The 23,106-nt window shown below is 41.1% G+C and overlaps 1 protein-coding gene across 2 annotated transcripts in view; it reads left to right on the top strand.

Annotated features, from left to right (window-relative positions):
* Positions 1-275: 275 nt before the first annotated feature.
* LOC146395186 (uncharacterized) overlaps positions 276-23,106 on the top strand; it is a 255,009-nt gene continuing 232,178 nt past the window's right edge. For both annotated transcript variants that reach the window (XM_085003048.1, XM_085003047.1), the window contains exons 1-2: positions 276-438; positions 22,760-23,087. In XM_085003048.1, coding sequence (XP_084859174.1) covers positions 22,996-23,087 — 92 coding nt within the window. In that variant the 5' untranslated portion in view covers positions 276-438; positions 22,760-22,995. The remainder of the gene's footprint in view (positions 439-22,759; positions 23,088-23,106) is intronic.

Genomic DNA, 23,106 nt, shown 5'->3' with positions numbered 1-23,106 from the left:
GTCATCAATTATAGCATATAATGTACAATCATAGCAGAAGCTATAATTTTTCTTCCACATGGACATGAATACGAGTTAGGTAATAAAACCAAATATCCCGAACCCTTAAAATATATACAAGTTTCAGAAGCAGCTTAGCTTAAGGAAACTCAATACTGACAGGTAGAGCACTAAGTCATGAAAAAAGTAAGAAGCAGTTAAAACATTCAGAATTCCTAGCTTTCTGCCATCTTAGGCTTCAAGCCTATAAAAACAATGGAACTTCCTTCAGAATCAAGTAGGAGATTAAGATGGCGGAATAGGAGGGCTGGGGCGCAACCTCTCTCCTAAAAACAACAAAATTCACAACTAAGTGCTGAGCATTCTTCACCCAAATGGACCGGAAACCTTAACAAAGATGTCCTAATCCAGAAAACAAAGAGGAGGCCACATCAAGAGGTAGGAGGGGCGATTTCGTGAAATAAACAACCCCATACCTCCCGGGTGGGAAGCCCCACAGACTGAAAACTAACTGGTTCACAGAGACTCACCTACAGGAGTGAGAGTTCTGAGCCCCACATCAAACTCTCATGTGTGGGGATCTGGCACAGGGAGAAAGAACCCCTGGAGCGTCTGGCGTTGAAGGCCAGTGGGGCTTGTGGGCAGGAGCTCCACGGGACTGGGGGAAACGGAGACCCCATTCTTAAAAGGTGCACACAGACTTTCATGTGCACTGGGTCCCAGGGCAAAGCAAAGTCTCCATGGGAATCTGGGTCAAACCTGATTGCAGTTCTTGGAGGACATCCTGGGAAAACAGGGGTGAATGTGGCTTGTTGTGAGGGAAGGACATTGAAAGCAAAGCTCTCGGGAATATTCAAAAGCTGCCTTTCTCTGGAGGTGGGCATTTTGGGAAAATCTGGCCCCACCTGTCAGTCAGCTGCTGAGAAGCCCCAGGGCAAACAACAACCCAGGTGGGATCACAGCCCCACCCCTCAGTAAACAGGCTACCTAAAGACCCCTCAGGCACACAGCTGCCTCTAATCCCATCCAGAGACTGAGCCCCACCCACCAGAGGGATTAGAATCAGCTCCACCTACTAGGGGGCAGGCATCAGCCCCTCCCATCAGGAAGCCTACAGCAAGCCCCCCATACCGACTTCAGCCACAAAGGGGGCAGACACCAGAAGTAAGACAGGCTACAACTCTATTAACTGTAAAAAGGTCAGAATCAAATAATAACAACTGGAGTTAGAACAATCAGAGAAGAATCAGGAAGCTAAGGCCCCAGAACCAAGACGTTACCAGATTGGATGTATCTTCGTGAAACCTCAGAGGTATAATTCAAAAACTTACTGGGTTAATTTGCTTTTTTCTATAGCCAATGGTCCCTGAAAATGATGGTGTAATTTATCACCCAGGCATGCGAATGATAAGTTCCTGGTGGGTAGCCAGGCCTTGTCTGCTCTCATAAATTTAGGCATTGTGAGATTTCCTCCATCCCTGGCAAGTTTATGGACACGGTAGATTTCCATGTTATCACCTTTCATTTCCAGTTCTGGCAATCCAGACCTTTTTATTAAAAAGAAATCAAAACAAACATAAAAGCCAATAAACATTCAGCCATAAAACTCATAAGGAATCCAGACATAGAGGAAGTTAGTATCTGATGTTGCTGGTCATTAAATTCCTCTTTCTTCTTTTCCATCAAGCTCAGGAAACTGCCACCCTCAAGCTCCTTCCCCTCCAACCCCCCCAAACTAGCCTTCACTCATCCCCACGCAGGAACAAGCAACAGTAACTAAAGGTATTTCTCTTTCAAAATGCCTTGGTGATTTAAGAGAGCAAAGCTTTAAGACAGGACAATGGGTTCTGATGGCGAGATGCCTAGATGAGAAGATAGATGGAGGCGTTTTGAGGACGGTGGGTTTTTCCAAAAACATTTCCTGTATTGTGGGAGAGCAGGTTTTTGCAAATCAACTCAAATTTGTCTTACTAACCATAAACTAGAGAATTTCCCTTCATTGATTTCTTCATCCTTTCATATAATCATTTTTTCATTTATTCAATAAACACCTGGGACTCATTTATTTTCCATCCTTGCCTAGATGAATAAATTTGGTAATTAATTACTTGATGCATCCGTTTCCTCTTCTGTAAAGTGAGGATAGTAATAGTACTTACAGTGCTACGGTGAGGGTGAATTAAGTAGTATGCAAGTCTCAGAATTGTGCCTGGTACCTGATGCTAAGTGTTTCAGATTCATCGTAATTATTGAGTAAATAGGAATTCCTGTTGTGGATCTGTGGATTAAGGACCTGATGTTATCTCTGTGAGGTTGCAGGTTTCAGTCCTGGCCTCGCTCAGTGGGTTAAGGCTCTGGTGTTGCTGTGGCTGTGGTGTAGGCCTGCAGTTGAAGGTCTGATTTGACCCCTAGCCTGGGGACTTCCATGTGCCACAAATGTGGTCCCAAAAAGAAAGAAAGAAAGAAAAAAAAAGGTGTTATCTCTAAATGCCGTTGCTCCTCTAAAGATACCAGGAAAATGGGTGTTTCTGAGTCCAAGGCAGGAACTGTCCATGATGTGCTACTAAGTCTCAAGAGTAAACTTGAAGAGTCATTGACCAAAAATGGGAAATTGGGACCATTAATCAAGTTAGTAACTGCAATAGATTATAATATATCACAGTTCAAAATGCAAAATCAAATAATAACAGAATAAAACATCTATTTGCTCACCTTTGGAGGACACCAGATGAAAAATCATTATTTTGAAAAGAACTTAATATGAACTCTATTTCAGGTCACTAAACAGTTGATTAGGGGAAGTTTATCTTTTTAATGAATCCTAGCTAACATTTTAATTTTTTTTCAAGTAAACTTTTAATTGTGTTGTGTTACTCTTAATTGCAGATTTTCGATCTTGTTCAGCTAATATTTTCTAGGTAAGAAACAAAGAAGAAAACAGGATATATTGTCACTTTGCAATCCTTAATAATTTACATGCATATCGATCTAGGCAATGATCCTTGATACCTGCTAACATCCTAAGAAAGCAAAGTATTACGTGCTTCCTAATTGAAATATGTATGCACACCAATGCAAAGTACTCTTTAAAAACATAAATCTATTTTTATTTAGTCTTTAGACCTAACTACCAATGCACAGTAAATACAGGGAACAAAGGAACGGGTTAAATAACTTCTTGGTGATATTGATCATCAGACTCAAGACTGTAGGAAACCAAATAGGACAAAAGCCCAGATTTATTCAATAAAAAACATCAAGGACCAAAAATTTGAGGAGCATATTATGTCAACCAAATATAATGTATAAGCCTTATCTGGATCTTGATTTATACAAAGAAAGTCAGGACCATGAAGGGAAAGTCAAAGACTGATGCATATGGGAAGATAGGAACTATTATTACTTTTTAAATGTGACACATGGCAGAAAAGTTATCTTTTTAAAATGGTGTATTTTGGATAAAGTGACATCATGGATAATATTTCTGGGATTGGCTTCAAAATAATATGACAAGGTTGGGGTGAGAACTACACATGGAGCCAGATTTGTTATGAGACAATAAATATTAAAACTGTGTGAGAGGTACATATGGGTCATTATACTAATTTCTATTTTTTAGTATGTGTTTTAAATTCTCAATACTGAAAAATTTTAATTCATATCTATGGAAGATTAAAGAATGAATATTGGCAAGAAACTGGAAATTTCAATTACCATGTATAAAATAAGGTACATTCATTTTATAGATAAAGAAACTGTGACTTAGAAGAGAGATCGATGGCATGGCATCCTAGGTTGGTACTTGAAATGGACAGACTTAGGAAAAGGAACCAGGAGGAGTCAGAGAAGAAGAGGGGCCAGTAGGGGGGTAAAGATAGAAGGATGCCGTAGAAATGAAGTTGGAGTTTGGAAAGGAAGAATCTCTGTGCTCAGAAAAATATGCTTTTTTGTTTTTTGTTTTATTTTTCTTTAAGGAAAATCCACTAATCAAGCATTTATAAAAGACCTACTGTTAATTCCCACTGACCAAAGCCCTGCTGGAACACACCCTGAGTCAAAGTAAAACTGAGTAAACCTGCAGCAAAGGAGAACAGAGCCATGGAAGGGAGTATCTTAGGGGGTTGGGGTTCATGGTGGATGATTTTACAGTGGGTTTAAGGAAACAGGGGCCAATTTTGTGGGGAGGGGGGATGTTGTCCAAGCTGAGGTATCTGCATAATTTTTCTCTGGGAGGCAGGAAGGTTAAAAGCAGGGCTAGATCGTATATTGTTGGTGGTCAGGAGAGGGCCATGGTTTGTTGAGGCTGCCAAGTGGCCTTGCCTCTGTCCTGTTTATGTTCAGTGAGGACATAAAGTGACATGGCCCAGTTGTCAGGAGGGCCATTCCTCCCTTTCTTGTTCCTCCTACACAGAGCTTTATGCTGGGTTTGCAAACCTCGGTAGCAAGGCTCTAGCCCCCAGGGGGGTCAAAGTCAGCTTGTCGTTTCAAGGCCAGTGGGATGGAGGGCTTGGGAGAACACGTTAGCACCTCACATGTTGAGCAAATTTATTTTGGATTTTGCTCTTTAAGAAGTGCAGACATAGGAGTTCTGTTGTGGCTCAGCAGCAGTGAACCCACTAGTAACCATGAGGATGCAGGTTTGACCCCGTCCTCACTCAGTGAGTTAAGGATCCATGAGCTGTGGTGTAGGTTGCAGAATGGGCTCAGATCCCAAGTGGCTGTGGCTGTGGTGTGGACCGGCGGCTTCAGCTCTGATTTGAGCCCTAGTCTGGGAACTTCTATTTGCCACAGGTGGGGCCGTAAAAAGCAAAAAAAAAAAAAAAAAAAAAAGGCACACATAGGCATCTGAAACACTTAGTCTCCCTTGCTATATAGCACAGCAAATTCTATCCAATAGTCTGTAAAATCTATGTGGAAAAAGAATCTGAAAGAGAATGAATATGTGTATATATATGATAGAACCATTTGTTGGACAGCAGAAATTATCACAATCTTGTAAACCAACTACACTTCAATAAAGCTTGAAACACAAAATGCTCAGAGGGAGACAACAGAGATTAAAAATAATCCCCAAATGGTGTGACCAAACATCAATCTCACAACTGAAAGGTGGGATGAAACTAACATTATCAATTACCCGGAAAAGTCCCATGTCAAGAGAAGAGATAATCCATTAAATAAAAAATTAAAATGTCTCATTAACGGTTACAGCAATCTTCTAGATTGTTTTAGAAGCTATTAAAAGAGAAAAAAAAATCCAAGTTGTGTTTCTTTAAGACACTTCACGCTATTCACTTTACATTAATAGCAGTGCCATCAAGAAATAAATGAAACAACATGACCAGCATTGTAGGCAGGATAATTTCAGAGAATCACCAGGTAAAAACAAAAACCCTAGATGCTTTAGCATTTATTTTTTGGTATTGGCCATATCAAACCTTTTCAGCCCTAAGAAGAAAGAGTAAAATAAAATAACTTCCCTTTATATATTCTAGGTTAAATTGGTGCAGCTGCTAGACAAATTTCTACCTTCTTGAGAACGGTTTTCAAATCACTTTTTGTTCTTCACTTTTTTGTATTTGGGATACAGATTTTGTAATGGAAATTTTGTTCATGGGTGTGACACTGATTCTAGAAGCCCCAAGTCTGGAAAAGAGAGCCCCTCTGGTTCCCCTTGTCACTGCCATGTGAGGCGGGTGGCAGGATTGGCTTGTGGATGGGGGCAGAGACAGGGTTTATTCTGGTCCTAGAGGAAGCGAGGTCATTCCTAAGGAGTAGAAGCTGAGCTCACAGGTCCCTGAAGTGTGAGCCCTTGAGGCAGAGGCAAGGAGTGAAGAGAGGAGAAAGAAAAGGGAGAAAGAAAGAATGAAAATGGGACAAAAGAGAAATGGACAGAAGAGATAGAAGGATGTAGGGAAAATGAATGAGGATGGATTGATTACCTTCAATATGCCAGCCACTCTACTATCCAGAGTGGATAACCCCATTCATTCTCAGAGAATCCCCTAAATTAGATGTCACCACTAAATTATAATTTATAGGAAATAGAAAGAAAGAAGGAGTTGAGTGACATGCTTACCTGATGTAGGGCTGAAGCTGTTGGAATCCACAGCCTGTGTTGTCTAAGGTGTTGGATTCATGCTTTAATTACTGCTCATCTACAACCAGGGACTGCAGACAGATTCCAAAAGAAACCACGTAGGTAGCATGAAGGGGTGGTTTGAACTGGGGGTGAGGAACTGCAGCCAAATGGAGGATATTTGCCCCAATTAAAGGCATTCCATTTTTTTTTTTTTTTTTTGTCTTTTTGCTATTTCTTTGGGCCGCTCCCGCGGCATATGGAGGTTCCCAGGCTAGGGGTTGAATCGGAGCTGTAGCCACCGGCCTACGCCAGAGCCACAGCAACGCGGGATCCGAGCCGCGTCTGCAGCCTACACCACAACTCATGGCAATGCCGGATCGTTAACCCACTGAGCAGGGGCAGGGACTGAACCCGCAACCTCATGGTTCTTAGTCGGATTCGTTAACCACTGCGCCACGACGGGAACTCCGGAACTCCATTTTTTAAAAAAAATTTGTTGGCATATAGTTGACTTCCAGTGCTGTGTTAGCATCAAATGTGTAGCAGTGTGAATCAATTATACATATACTTATATCCATTCTTTCTCAGATTCTTTTCCATGATAGATTATTGCGAGATAGTGAATATAGTTCCCCGTGCTATACAGTAGGTCTTTGTTGGTTATCTGTTTTATCTATAGCAGAGTATATATGTTAATCCAAAACTCCTAGTTTGTCCCTCCCTCCCACGTTTCCCCTTTGATAATCAAAAGTTTGATTTTGAAATCTGAGTCTGTTTCTGTTTTGTAAATAAGTTCATCTGTATCATTTTTTAAGATTCCATGTATAAGAGATGTCATATGATATTTATCTTTGACCGACCTCACTTAGTATGATAATCCCTTGTTGGATCTGTGTTGCTCCAAGGTCACTTGGCTTTTGACAGAGCCAAATGGTAAAGCTAAATGTCTTCATTCTTTCTATAGAATGGTTTCCGCTGTCTTTTATTCAGTTAACAGAAGATCCCAGCTTATTCATTCATAACAATTAGGAAAAGGAATTCAGGTAGCAAATACATCAGAGGAAGGGAAAATATGTCATATTAAGACAAAGCTTCACAGTTTAAAATCATCTTATTTGTTCGTACACAGCAAGCTTAGGAGAAGGAGAGAAAAGGTATTATTTCCACTTTCCAGATGGACAAATGGAGACTGAGAGGCTATGACTTATTTTGCTAAGTTAGACCCTAACTGGATGAGAAATCCAGTCTCTGATTCTGAACTGAAAGCCCTTGCCATCATGCCACTGTTTTCTCTTTTCCATAAAGAAATCAATACTTAGAGGACTTAATTCTGTTTCATTTGTTTCTTTTTCTTCTAATTTGCTATTTGCTAATGTGTTTTAAGGTCATAAAAACAATTCAGTTTCTTCAGTGCTGTCAAAAGCTATCTCGCGTGAATCCCTGATACCAGCCTGTGAACAAGCCCAGTCTAGTTTACTGCAGGAAGAGAGATCACATTGGAAAGTAGCCCATTTGTACTAGCTGAGGCCAGCCTAGTCCAGCCTTATAGCCAGGCAACCCTCAGGTGCGCAAGAGAGCCCAGCCAAGATCAACAGAACCACCTCCTTGATCTATAACTACCTGCAGAAGGCAAGACTTCAAGGGCACTCAACTGGCCTGGAGACCTGTGAGCAATAATAGTGTGTTGTTTTAAGATACTGAATTTTGGGGTGAGTTGTTATGTAGCAGTAGCTAAAGGATGCAACATCTTATCTTAGGGACGGACAGTATGGCTTCGACTTTAGACCCCCTCCCCCAGTTTCTACCGACTGCACAATTAGTTTTAGAGCATAGTACATTTGGAATCTGACTTCCAAACAAAACTTTGAACTTTCTTTTATCTTTTTAGGGCTGCACTTGTGGCATGTGGAAGTTCCTGGAGTAGGGGTTGAATCGAGCTGTAGCTGCAGGCCTATGCCACAGCCACATCAATGCCAGATCTGAGCCGAATCTGCAACTTACGCTGCAGCTTGCAGCAGTGCTAGATCCTAAACCCACTGAGTGAGGCCAGGAATCAAACTCGCATCTTCTTGGATACAACTCGATTATTTGAAGATGTGTTGGTTGCTAGGTCAACATGGGCCAATTGGCTAAATATCATTAAAAATAAAATCTATCTGGCTGTTAATATTTTGATGAACAGCAGTAGGTGGTTCGAAAAATACCTGTTCATTTCACTAAAAACATCTTTTAATTACCTGGACTGTATATTTCAAATCTCTTTATTGAGGAGTCTAAAAGTTCCAAAGGAATGGGCCCAGAATACAGACTGAAATATGTGTTATTATCCCAAGATTCTCAATGGGGGTGGTATTGCCCCCAAAGGAAAGAAAATTAGTTCTTGTGGGGGGAGTGTCAAAAAAAATCTTAGGTATTACAATGGCATGTAGCCTTCCAAAGAGTCATAATACATAGACAGTGTATCTATGACATTAGAATTTTTTGGGAGAGGTGACTTAGTATTTAAATAAGTCTAAAAAGTCCCCTTAGGAAAGGCAATAATGGAAAAGATGTTGAGAAACACTTTTTAAAGCAAAGGCCAGCACCAAATTGTCATGGGCAGTAATTTTTTCATCCTGTCCTCTCACATTGTTTATTTTCCTCTTAATTTATATCCATTAATGCTTCTGGTTTCCATTTTCCATTTTCACTCAACATGAAATCCATCTCTCCTCATTTCTGGAGTAACTTCCAGGGTAGAATCCTTGCTGATATTTCCATCATCAGCACCATCATTAATTATTTACTTTTTGTAAGGAGCCACTAGCAAACAGTCTCTCTGGATAAATATATTCCATCTGCCAGTGAGTTCTCTATCCTTGTTACCATGGCGTCTCTGAAGATAAAAGTCCCTTACACCTGGCTAGTTTAAGAGCAGGTGTTAGAGAAAACAGCTGATCGGTGTACCTGGATAAAGAGGTAAGAGAGCATTTTCATAGTGTGTTCTACTGGGGAGGCAAGGATTTCTCCTGGAGTAACACTCTGACCTCTCTCCATTCCCTTACTCATTCCTCCCTTGGACGGAACAAAGACTCAATGAATAGGTGAGTTGCAAAGAAGCTGAGCATGCTTGGCCCAAGTCTTGCCTGTGGGATCCATTTGCCAGTAAAGAGCATTTATTCCCATATTTCCCTTAACGTGAAATTTTCAGGAGCATGGAGTTCCTCTTGTGGCTCAGTAAGTTAAGAACCCTTGCTGTCTCTCTGAGGATGCCGGTTCAATCCCTGACCTTTCTCAGTGGGTTAAGGATCCAACATTGCCATGAGCTGCAGCGTAGGTCACAGATGCTGCTTGGATCGGGTGTTACTGTGGTTTAGGCCTCAGCTGCAGCTCTTATTCAACCCCTAGCCAGGGATCTTCCATATGCTGCAGGTGCGGCCCTTAAAAAAAAAAAAAAAAAAAAAGTAATTTTCAGGATCATGCCCTCATGGGAGAATACAAGTACCTGTAACTGTATGTAAGTTCCAAAGGAGCCATATTGGAGAGCAGATAGAAGGTATTTTCTTGAACTAGTCTTTTTCAGTCATAAACATTTTTTGATCTCTGATACTTTTATCTATCAGGTGGTTCTGAATTTGGGTGACTACAAAGATGGGTGTTAGACATTTGCTTCCTTAAATCCACACATGAATTTCCCTTAGAAGTTTTTCCAAAGTGGAGATAACCTTCTCAAGTTCAACTTCTATACACAGCTTTAGACCATAGAACGGCTCTATTCCATTGTTTATTCCACCTGTATAGCTAAGCCCATGTCTCATGTGCGAAACACACAATAATTGGACTTCTATAGGAGTGCCACAAATGGGTCAGGTGTGACCATCTTAGGCTAAATACCTCTATAGGGTTCATGATGTGAGAATCAAGAACTTTTAAAAGGAAAAATTCAGTATTCTTTCATCTGAAATGCAATTCCCTCATATATTTATTCAACAAATATACATGCCACACACATAAAAATCAGCCTTTATTTACTACCCTATATTCTTGCTGCAAGTGTTTCCCATAAGACACATTTCTAAATTATGAGACCTAAAGAGACTTTTTTTGTGTGTGCTTGTCTTTTTTTTGGGCTGCACTCATGGCATATGAAAATTCCCCAGGCTAGGGTCTAATTGGAGCTGCAGTTGCTAGCTTAGGCCATAGCCACAGCAATGATAGATCCGAGCTGAGTCCCCAACCTATACCACAGATAGCATCAATGCTGGATCCTTTAACCCACTGAGCGAGGCCAGGGGTCGAACCTGCATCCTCATAGATAGGGGTTCTCAACCCACTGAGCTACAATAGGAACTCCAAAACAGACTTTTGCTGCTCAACTTCTGGAAAGACTTTTGCTTTCATAGGGAAAAAGTATAGGAGTTCCCTTGTGGTGCAGCCAGTTAAGGATCTGGTATTGTTACTGCAGAGGCTTGGGTTGTTCTATAGTGCACATTTGATCCCTTGCCTGGGAAATTCCACACGCTTTGGGGCATGGCCAAAAAACATAAAAGAGAAAAAAGCATAAACCTGGCTGGTATTTCTTTATTTTTTTTCCCTTTTCCTGATCTAATTGTAGACCCAAAAGCACAGCAGCAATTTAGCACCCATAATGATAATAATAACAATAATGATGAAATGAAAATCAGTCAAGAGCTAAGTATGTTGAAGCAGGAAGATAGAAAGAGCCAGAATTCTATTTCTATTGTCAATCAAAATGATAGGAATCAAAGCCACCAAGTGCCTTCCCCTAGACTTCTTTTTTGGGGGGGAAGGGGGCTGGGTCCACAGCATGTGGACATTCCCAGGCCAGGGACTGAACCTGTGCCACAGCAGTGGCAAGCTGCTACAGTGATAAGGCAGGAAAGCTCTCTCCATCTCCAGATTTCCTTTTAGTTTGTGGGGGTAATAGCTTTTATTTATTAGGGCTCTGCTAGTCTGCTAGTCTTTGTCACTTGCCGTCAAATGTTTCTCTAATACATGATGTGCATCAATGGACAAGACAAGACATACGTCCTACTCTGAAGTTGCTCATAGTCTAGAGTGACCTCAATATAGGTGAAAAGCATTAGGATAAAGGTAAATACAGGAAGGCTACAAATAGAAAATGGGCCACTACCTTAGTCTAGGACAGACTTTTTGAGATAGTTAATTCCAAGCTAAAATCTGAAAAAAAGGAGTTAGGTACAGGGTTAAGGGGATTACAGCAACAACTAGAAACAACAGCAACAAGACAGTAGAGTTAGAAGAGGGGAGAGGAGCAAAGCCAAATGAAGATAGAGAACCAAGGGCAAAGTGTGATCAAGTCAAACCCCAACCCACGCTGTGGTTAAAATATCACTTATTCTAGGAGCTCCCTGGTGGCTCAGTGGGTTAAGGCATTGTGACTGCTGTAGCTCTGGTTACTGCTGTGGTGCAGTTTTGACCCCCGGACTGAAAACTTTTGTATGTCATGGGTGTAGCCAAAAAGAAAAGAATGAATAATTACTAACTCCCCCAAAACCAAAGCATCACTTATTCTATGCCAGGGAGCAGAAAAATATTGTAGTCATAATGCATTATAGGTAAGAGATTATGTTCAATCATTATTTATTTCCTACTGGTCTCCTTTTTGTCAAGAAATACATTTCCTTAGGAGTTCCCTGGTGGCCTAGTGGTTAAGGATCTGCTGTTGTCACTGTTGCTTGGGTCACTGCTGTGGCTCGGGTTTGATCCCTGTCCTGCGAACTTCCACACGCCTTGGGCACAGCCAAAAAAAAAAAAAAGAAAAGAGAAGAAATAGGTATTTTTACATGTGCTACATGTGCTGAAAATTTGGGGATTATTCAATATACAAATCTTGGGAGTTCCCGTTGTGGTGCAGCAGAAGAGAATCTGACTAGGAACCATAAGTTTGCGAGTTCGATCCCTTGCCTCGCTCAGTGGGTTAAGAATCCAGCATTGCCTTGAGCTGTTGTGTAGGTTGCAGACATGGCTTGGATCTGGCATTGCTGTGGCTCTGGCTTAGGCTGGCAGCTGTAGTTCCGATTGGATCCCTAGCCTGAGAACCTGCATATGCCACGGGTGCGGCCCTAAAAAGATAAAAGATATATACATACACACACACACACACACACACATCTCATCAGCCTTCCTTAATCTTAGCTGAGGATAATGCAGAAATCAAGCTTTGTTTCAGATGCTTAACACAAAATGTTCTATTCAATATTCTTTTAAAAACATGTTTTGAACCCAAATCTGTGCACTATCTTCCTCAAATTTCTCCAAGCTCTTTATGCTTTCATGGTCTGGTTCCCCTTCTGCTTTTGGTGATGGCTGAGTGAACCATGGGTCTGTGGAAGATACTAGTAATTGGCATTCATGCCTGAAGGGAGAGGAGGAGGAAGCTCAAGGTGCCTGGGTGAGCTGAGCCAAGCAACCCTCAGGGTAGGGGTGTCTGGATCATCTCCTCGGCTTGATTCTCCTTTCAAGAGTCACCATTTCATTGACTGTAAGCATCTTCTACGTGCCAGTGAGTGCTAAACAAACCTCCCCCAAACTTAGTGGCTTAAGGCAACCATATTTATTTAGCTCATAATATAGAAGTTCAGGTTCTTGGTTCAAGTTTGGCTTATCTTGATTGGGCTTGCTCATGCATTTATGCATAGTAAGGGAGCTGGGACTGGCTGTGCTTTTGATGATGATTGTAATTGTTACAGCTGGACCACTGGGGTCTCTCAGCCTCCAAGCTCGTTTCCATGGTGTCTCAGGTTCCAAGAGCAACAGATGAGCAAGCTCCGATGCATAAACACTTTATAAGTCTCTGCTTATGCCATGTTTGCCATCTGTCCAAGGTCATACTCCTCCTCCTGATGGAGGGAATGAGGAAGGACAAAGGCACATGGCAAAGGACATATACTAGGAAGGGCATCATTTGTGGCCATTTTTGGTGATCAGCCCACTACAAATGCACTTTAAAATCAGTTGGGGATGTGCCTAATGCCTGGGCAGCACACCAAACCAATGATATCAGCACTTCTGGGACTGGGACTAGGTATCAGTGCTAATATTTATTTATTTGCTTTTTTTTTATTGAAGTATTGTTGATTTATTTACAAAGTTATGTTAATTTCTGCTGTGCAGAAGTGATTCAGTTATACATTCTTTTTCACATTATTTTCCATTATGGCTTGTCACAGCATATTGAATATAGTTCCTTGTGCTTTATAGTAGGACCTTGTGTTTATCCATTCTGTATATAATAGTTTGTATCTGCTAACTCCAAACTCCCAATCCATCCCTCCCTCACCCTCATTTTTAATTTTTTTTTAATTTTAATTTTTTGCTAATAGTCTAGGGCTCTATCTCTAGCCCTGAAACACCAGTTTATAATTTTTTTATGGCCTTACCTGCATAATATGAACATTACCGGGGTCAGGTATTATATTGCATTATTTATTTATTTATCTTTTTAGGGCCACACTGATGGTATATGGAAGTTCCCAGGCTAGTTTTCAAATCAGAGCTGTATCTGCTGGCTATAGCAACTCGGGATCTGAGCCACATCTGTGACCTACACCACAGCTCATGGCAAAGCTGGATCCTTAACCCATTGATCAAGGCCAGGGATTGGACTCACGTCCTCATGGATACTAGTTGGGTTCATTACCACTGAGCCACAGTGGGAACTCCCCAGGCCAGGGATTAAATCTGAGCCACAGCTGTGCCCTGTGCCAGATCCTTGAACCCACTGCGCCAGGTGGGCAATTGAACCTGCACCTCTGCAGCGACCCAAGTCAAATTCTTAACCCACTGTACCACAGCAGGAGCTTCCGAAATACCCATTTATAGAAGAGAGTTATTTCTCCTGAGAAACGTATGTTGCAGTTGGTAAGTTTCAATAGTTTAGTTCTTTTTGATACTCAAACATTATTTCAGTCCAGCTGACTTGGCAGGTTGATCTGGTGAAAACAGGACCAGTCTCCATAGATCAGATTCCCTCAAACTTCATTGTGTATCTGAGTCCCATGGAGGGCTTGTTAAAGCTCAGATTGCTGAGCCCCACCCCCAGAGGTTTGGAATAAATAGGTCGTAGGTAGGGCCCAAGAATGTGCCTTGGAAGTTCTCAGGTAACTGCTGCTGCTGCTGATGGGTAATGACTTTGTAAGAAGCCACTCATGTAGAGGCAGCTTCATTTCAATACAGCGTTTAACTAGCGTGGGCTCATTGCCTGTAGACGTGGTTATCACTGTAAGCCAAAGTGACTTTTGCACAAGTTCTCAAAATCTTTTCCTTCAGGGCATTTCATCAGTAATCACATCCACAGAGGAAGGGTCCTCTGCTGGGACAAGAGACCGTGTGCCAATTTCCTGAGACTTTACATGTCCCTCTACGGGACATTCACTTGACTAACAATCCAGTTCTGTGCCTTCCCTCCCAGCTTGCTATTAAAAGATGAGAAACATGAGGATGTGGAGGAGCTGCTTCCCGCCAACAATGAAAGCTTGAGACTTTACAGTGACCTCATTCATCCAGTTAACAATTTTCAATCAGAACTCACAAAAGGGCTCAGATGAATCCCTGGGGAGTTGATGAACTGAACCCTCTACTAACAGAGAGTTAGCCATAATTGAGAAAAACCACTTGCTCTTTCCAAGATAAGAGCGGATGTGTTTTAAGTGCAGTATTTGCAGCTCATGCCTTGGGCAGGAGGAACAAAACGCCCTGGCTTATTCTGATAATTGCAAAGGAGACTGAAGGGGCTCTTATCAGCACTAGCCAGAAAATTATTTTCTATTCTTTAATGTAACCACCCATCTCTTTATAATACACACTCCATCGGAGTATTCCCACCCAATTCTAGGTAACACGACTTTGTTTTGAGTTTATTAGACACACAGTCCACTCTCTGTGGGAATCTACAAAGGGAGAAGGCTGGTTTTATATAACATGTAAGCCACTACTTGATAACTCGATTTTTGTGTCCATAGAGACATTACCCGCTTGGGCAGAGCTGGACACTCACCTCTATCCCCAATCTAAGCAATGCTCAGCCTGGGCCTCTGAAGTGGTGCTGACCTACTCTTGCCCCACCTGCCCCAATCAGTTTTTATCCTTGGGGCTCCTGCCTTTTCCTTATGCCTGAGTTTGTTTTAGTCCGTTAGAACACATGTTCTCCTTAACTCCTTTTTTGAGACTAAGCCCCTGTAGCAGAGATGTTTGGGCCTCAATTAAATGGTTTTTTCGGGTTTTCTTTCTTTCTTTTTTTTTTTTTTTTTTTTCAGGGCTGCACCTGTGGCATATGGAAGTTCCCAGGCTAGAGGTCTAATCAGAGCTGTAACTGCCAACCTACACCACAGCCACAGCAACGTGGAATCTGAGCCACATCTGTGACTTACACCACAACTCACGGCAATGCTGAATGGAACCTGAGTCCTCGTGGATACTAGCTGGGTTCTTAATCTGCTGAACCACAATGGGAATTCCCACTTATTTCAGTTTGGAGCTCTGTGAACTCTCTCCTCCCATGCTTAGGTAGGAATGCCCCAGGGGCACCAGTTCAGGTACATATTCATGTAACAGCAAGAATTAATATTAGGGAAAAAAAAGTTCGGACTGGTCACCGCTGTTTATATTGAATTAATTTCTTTAAGAGTTAGAGGTGATTATTTCCATTTTATAGATGAGGAAACTGAAGCAGAGACTCTTTGTTTCCTAATTTCCTGTTACATTAACTATTAAACCTGGGCCTGCTGTCTTTTTCTATGTTTAGGGCCTGTTGGGTGTAGGTTATGTCTCAAACTCCTCCTCAGTTAAGGAAACTCTCCTCTCTAGGTCCCTCATGGCTGTCATGATGCAATGGTGGTGTGGCTTATGGAAAGCTGCCAACAAGCTCAGTTAGAAGATTAAATACTTCTTTAAAGGACAAGGATACAGAAACCCATGGCCCTGGCGACACAGACTTTTGAAATCCCCACGTTTGTGCAAGTATCAGCAGCTGCTGCGCTGGTCCCTCGTTAGAGAGGGCTTCACTAGGACTCAGAAGATTGCCTTTGCTCTTCACAGTCAGAGCTGAGCATTTTTCTAAAGTCGTGCATTTCTCTTTTGGCTTCCCCTCCTGCTTTCTTTTTTTTTTGGAGAGTGTTGACCAAAATGGGACAGCATATATGACCTCTTTCACAAGGATTTATGGTTTGAGCAGAAGAGTGAAAGATCAAGTTTCCCAGCACAGCATGCTCTCCAGGCCAGGCTTAGGCTCCTTTAATTGTTTTCCATTCCTGGAACCCTATCCTCTTCCCCACCGCTCATCTTGGCACATCAGTTATTTTCCCTCTCTTTAAGACGCTCAAAAACTTGCCTCTTTTTCTTTCTTTTTCTTTTTAGGGCCGCACCCATGGCATATGGAAATTCCCAGGCTAGGGGTCAAATCGGAGCCACAGCCGTGGGCCTACACCACAGCCACAGCAATGCAGGATCAGAGCCGAGTTTGCAAACTACACCACAGCTCAGGGCAACACCAGACCCTTAACCCACTGAGTGAGGCCAGGAATCAAACCCTCGTCCTCATGGATGATAGTCAGGCTTGTTACCACTGAGCCTCAATGGGAGCTCCCCTTGCCTGCTTCTTAGTTGTGAAGTTTTAGTCTAGGTTAAGGTTACATTATTCTCTTCGTGGTCACTCTGGTTCACATATATATATTAGGAGGTTGGGTAAGATGCCAGAGGTGGTGATGGGACCGAGGGGAGGGAGAGGGGGATTAGCTGTGTACTCCTTCTTACTGTCACATCTAATCCCTGGCCTTAGCACCAGAAACCCTATTATATTTTCTTCAAAAAAAAAAGTCAGTCCGTCTGATAAAGTGTGGGGCCAGTAAAGTGTGGGCAACCCAGAAGCATAGCCGATTGATAATATTAACATTATTTACTATACACATTTGTAAGTGGCTTTGTGTGAAATGACCACTTGTCCAGGGACTATGTAAACAAATTCACTCTGGGTGAATAAAACAAATATGAGCCACATGAACATGTTTATCTCAAGCTGGTCAACTTGGAGCTATTTTGAGTTTCATAGGAACCTCATAGACCATAACATTGAGATTGAGAAAATTGTTTCAAATGTGTTTTCTAGTACAAAATTTAGCCAATTAATCAAAAGAAAAAATAGATTCAATAATTTGCAAGACCCGGAGCTCCCTTCCTGGCTGAGAGGTTAATGAACCCAATTAGGATCCATGAGGATGTGGGTTCGGTTCCTGAGCTCACTCAGTGGGTTAAGGATCCGGCACTGTGGTGAGCTGTGGTATAGATTGCAGACGTGGCTTAGATCCAGCATTGCTCTGGATGTGGTGTAGGCCAGCAGCTGTAGCTCTGATTTGACCCCTGGCCTGGGAACCTCCATGTGCTGCAGGTGTGGCCCTAAAAAGAAACTCACAGTAATAATAATAATAATTTGCAAGATCTAACTTTATAACTTTCTTTCTAGGATTTCAAATTTCATATTCTTTGTCCAAAGCAAATTCAGATGAGACCAATTTGAATATTTGATTAAAAAATTTAGTGACTTTTTTTTTTTTCCCTGCAATTGCATCATGTGGAGGTTCCCAGGCCAGGGATTGAACCCGACCAGAGCTGCTGCAGTGACAATGCCAGATCCTTAGCCCACTGTGCCACAAGGGACTTTCTAGTGTTCTTTTAAAATATGTTTAATATGATAATATTTGATTTATTTATATTTATTGTCATTACTGATATATTATTGAACTCACTTATTCCTTTTCATTTTGCCTATTTGACCTGTTAAAATAGTCATTTTTGTTCTGCTTTCTTAGATTGTTTTGAAATAAAGTTCACTCTAACTTTATCTACTAATTTTTTCTTTACTAAAAAACCAGTATTCTTTTCTTTTAGAAAATACCCTGAAAATTTTAATATCACTATTTAACCTAATAATAGCCTAAAGTGACTTATCAGTATATTGCCTGCCTCCTGAACAATACAATGCTTTTAATATACTTTAATCATCCACTTGAGTTACAGGTTTTGTTGTTCAGGATTTTGGTTTTATTTCGAATTTTGTGTTTTTTCTTATTGTTTACACTGCGAATATTTGTTTCACTTCTTGTGTTTTTTTTCCATTTTTTTCTTGCCCACAATTCATTCTCATACCTAGCTCTACCTTTCTAGATAATTTGTTTTCTTCCTAGATGACATTTTTTAGAGGATCTTTAGAAAGGAATTTTTTTTTTTTTTTTAATATGGCTGTGCCTGAAGCATATGGAAGTCTCCAGGCTAGGGGCTGAATCAGAGCTGTAGCTGCTAGCCTACATCACAGCCAGGTCCAAGCTATATCTCTGACCTACACTGCAGCTTTCGGCAAAGCCAAATCCTTAACCCACTAAACGAGGCCAGGGATGGAACCTGCATCCTCATGGACATGGTGTTGGGTTCTTAACTGGCTAAGCCACAATGGGAACTCCCTAGAGAGGAGCTAGCGTGAGTAAATCCACTCATTTTGCATATGTCTTTCTTTCTGTCTCTCTCATGAAGTACACCATCAATAATATAATGAAAATGTGTGGTTTAAATATAACATCAAAATATAACACCCGCCCAGGTTAAGCTTTCTCTCTTTGTCTAAAAGTATCTACATTTTCCCCTTGTTCTTGAAATATATATTTTTTGTTGTTGAGAATATCCTCTCTCTTTAAAGCTATCATCACACTATTTTACTCTTCCATTATTTTTGGAGGAGAAAATGACCAAGTTTTATTCCTTGGTAGGTAATGTGTCTTTCCTTTCTGGCTGCTTATCAGATCTTTTCTTCTATGCTTATTAAAATATGTTGAGGTGCTAAGAATTTATTGCACTTCATGAAATTTGATTAATTTTGGAAGTTGATAGCCACTATCTCTCAAATGTTGCCTCTCCCCTCCCATTCAGTTGGTTTTCTCCTTCTGAAACTGTGGAGAGATGTGTTTTGGAACTTCTCACTCTACCATCCACATCTCTTAACCTCTGTTTCAAAATTTCCATCTTTTGCTCTATGAGTTGCATTTTATTTTGTCTTTTTGTCTTCTTAGGGCCACACCCGTGGCACATGGAGTTTCCAAGGCTAGGGGTCACATCGGAGCTACAGTTGCTGGCCTATACCACAGCCACAGAAACTCGGGATCTGAGCTGCATCTGCGACCTATACCACAGCTTACGGCAAGCTGGATCCTTAACCTGCTGAGCAAGACCAGGGATCAAACCTGAGTCTTCATGGATGCTAGTCTGGTTCACTAACCGCTGAACCATGATGGGAACTCCCCATGAATTGCATTTTAAATAATTTCTTTAGATCTCTCTGACTCCTCAATGTTTCATCTATCCATTAGACTTCAGATTATTTTTAAAGTCTGCCTGATAATCATTAATAGTCTCTTCTTCTAGACTTGTGGTTGCCTGATGGGAGGGGGGTGGTTGCCTGATGGGAGGGGGAGGGAGTGGGAGGGATCGGGAGCTTGGGCTTATCAGAAACAACCTAGAATAGATTTACAAGGAGATCCTGCTGAATAACATTGAGAACTATGTCTAGATACTCATGTTGCAACAGAAGAAAGGGTGGGGGAAAAACTGTAATTGCAATGTATACATGTAAGGATAACCTGACCCCCTTGCTGTACAGTGGGAAAAAAAAAAAAGTCTCTTCTTCTGTTGTCATTATTTCAGTATCCTTTGGGACTTTTAAAAATTGGGAGTTCCCACTGTGGTGCAGTGGGTTAAGAATCCCACTGCAGCAGCTCTGGTAGCTCCAGAAGCATAGGTTTAATTCCCAGCCTGGTGCAGTGGGTTAAAGGATCTGGCATTGCAGCAGCTTCAGCATAGGTTGCAGTTGAGGCGTGGGTGCAGCCATAAAAAATATTTTAAAATGTCTTTGTTATTTCTTATTGGTTAATACAAACATCTGCTTTTTTTTTTGGTCTTATCCTGATGTCTCTGATCCTGCTTTGTTCTTTGTCCATCCATTAAAACCAAAGGTCTAAGATTCCGCTCCCTCCTGTAAGTTAAATACTTCTTCACCTGCAGTTCAGATCTACCTGGTTAGCCAAAGCGATGGCAGGGCGAGAACCAGAACAGAAAGAGAGTATGGAAGGTCTACTTAGTTAGACCCTGTCTGTTGTCCCTGTCACGCAGACACAGAAAGCATGGTGCCTGCCGTGATTAAGATGAGGGCAGAAAGAGCAGGCAAAAGGACCAGCTGTGCTGGAGTTTAACCAGGCGGTTAAAGAAAGGGAATAGAGATGAGGCTGTTGGGGACCCAATAACTTGGCTTACTGGTGAAATGGGCCCAATAAAGATCAATATATGCCCAGTTGAATTACTCAATATACATCCTTGGCAGAGAAGCAAATGAGGGAGAGGAGGTATTGGCAGAAGCCCCTCCTGAAAATGGTGTGCGGAAGACACTTCTGGTTTCCCACGTCACAATCTCCTGGCTCAGCTCTGATGCCAGCTACAGCTGTTGTGGAGAGTTTTTGTGAGCTCAGCCACCTCGATGACAGATTGCACCTGTAACAAGCTGTGTCTTCAGCTCTTTATCCTTGGAGTCTCGTTTGAAGCCTCAGCAAGCTGCTCAGCCTTCCAGCAAGATGGTAAAACTCAACGCACAGGGAGTCAGAGTGGGCGGAGGACCTGGCAGTTTCTTTGGGAAACTCTCAGTGATAGTCCTTTGGGTCTTTTCTCCTGAGCTGCTAACCTTCCCTCAAGACTATCTTCAATTCTCTTGCCATCTGGTAGCTAAAGTGGGAAGAAGGCAGAGTTCTCCATATTGAATATGTGTTTATGTAATTTCCTGTTTTCAACTGCAGAATCACCCACAGGGATTACAAAAATCTCCCATGTCCTCAACACTGTTCACAATACCCATCCGTGGCCAGAACAGTTATTGAACCTTTTCTAGGTGTAAGAGTTATTCTTTGTGTTGCAGTGCACAACAGCCCTCATTTTACATAGCTGGCTGTTTCTTTTCTTTTTTTTTTTTTTTTTATTTTATTTTCCCACTGTACAGCAAGGGGGTCAGGTTATTACAGTTTTTCCCCCACCCTTTCTTCTGTTGCAACATGAGTATCTAGACATAGTTCTCAATGCTATTCAGCAGGATCTCCTTGTAAATCTATTCTAAGTTGTGTCTGATAAGCCTGGCTGTTTCTTTTGAGCTTAGCTCATCCATTAGAAAAATGAGACACATTTATTATAACGGTGGTGGAGGGAAGAAAAGGTTTTTTTGTTTTTTTTTTGGTCTTTTTTTTTTTTTTAGGGCCACACCTGAGGCATATGGAGGTTCCCAGGCTAGGGGTTGAATCGGAGCCATAGCTGGCAGCCTACACCACAGCCACAGCAATGCCAGATCCAAGCTGTGACTGTGACCTACACCAGAGCTCACAGCAAGGTCGGATCCTTAACCCACTGAGCGAGGCCAGGGATCGGATCTGTGTCCTCATGGATATTAGTCAGATTCACTTCTGCTAAGCCATGATGGGAACTCCAGGAAGAAAAGTTAAAATTAAACCCAGATATATGTGAAAAATAAAGATATTTATTCAGTAACATTTCTCTAGCATCAAAATTAATGATCAACTGTGCTTATATTTTAAATCCTTTTTATTTGGAAAACATTCAGATGTTCAAGGAGTAGTGCAATGAACATATGCTTCATGTAAATTCATCAATTAACATTTTGCTACATTTGCTTTTCCTCTCTGTCTTTCTCTGTTTCTCCATCTCTCTTCTCTGTGTGTGTGTATGTGTACATACACATATATATTTGATGAACCATTTGAGAGGAAGTTGCTATGACCTTTTTTCTAAATACTTATGTATGCATTTGCCCAGACAAGTGTATTCTTACATGACCACATTGACACAATATGACTTATCCAATATAGAATACCTATTCAAATATTGCTAATTGCCTTGATGTCTTTGACAGCAATATTTTTTACCATCTAGTATTTAACATAGGATCAGGCATTTTATTTAATTGTTTGTTATATCTTTTTAGTCTCCTTTAATCTGGAAAAGATCATCAACTTTTTTTTTTTGTCTCTCGTGACATTGATGTTTTTGAAGGTCACATGTCAACATATAACCTGCTGACATTAAAAAAATAGTTTTTAAAATAGCTGATCTGAGAATGGGTAGTACTTCCAATCTATAGATACAGTTGCAGTTTCTTTAGATTAAATCTGTTGTTATCTTAAATTTGCAAAACTCCCTTTTGCCTTCAAAATACTCTTATGGAGATATATATATATATATATATCCATAAATTTCAATTAGGAGAAAATAAATGAACTTAGGGCTTTGAGACACTCCCTGATATAATTGAATAATTGGGGTCAATGCTGTGGTGTCACAAAGCTGTGGTTAGGAACCAGTGGTCTATTGTGAAATTCAGAACATACGGATCTGAACACGTCTGACAGATCAATGATCTCAATAAGTTACCCTGAAGAGTCACGCATCTGGAAATAAAATTTCAGGTAGTATACAAAATTAAAATGGTATTAGGAAAGTGATTTTTTGAATATTAAAATTAAAAAACATTTGCTTGCCTGCTGAGAATAAGATGGGTGATTCTATACAGTTCACACGAACAATGATATATGGTAACCTACTTTTTATATGATTTCCCTTTAGAACTAAAATCCCAGTTATGATGAAGAAAAAGGATATTACTTATTAGAAGAACATCCCAACGCCCAAGCACAGAAGATAAGCTACATTTCCACACAGCAGCCCAGCTCCCTGAGCTTTGCCATCCAGGATGTTCCAGGTGAACCAAAGCTCAATTGTTGCATTGCCTTTGAGGAACCATCTACAGAAGGATTTTCCCCTTAAGGATTTTGATTTTCAGAACAAAATGAAAGACAAAAATGAAACCAAAGTGGATTAGGAAGACAAAGAGTGGCCACTGGTGCTTAATCTCTGGACTCCTACAGGTTAATGGACCGGGAAGCAGGAACAGGTAAGTTATATTGATTCTA

This window comes from Sus scrofa, chromosome 17 (assembly GCF_054392235.1).
Source record: "Sus scrofa isolate SSC_HxYL_T2T_F1_AM1 chromosome 17, Sscrofa_HxYL_maternal_Yorkshire_Landrace_v2.0, whole genome shotgun sequence".
NCBI classification, from domain to species: Eukaryota; Metazoa; Chordata; class Mammalia; order Artiodactyla; family Suidae; genus Sus; species Sus scrofa.
Note: the sequence above shows the minus strand (reverse complement) of the source record. Positions and strands in the feature narration are given on the sequence as shown.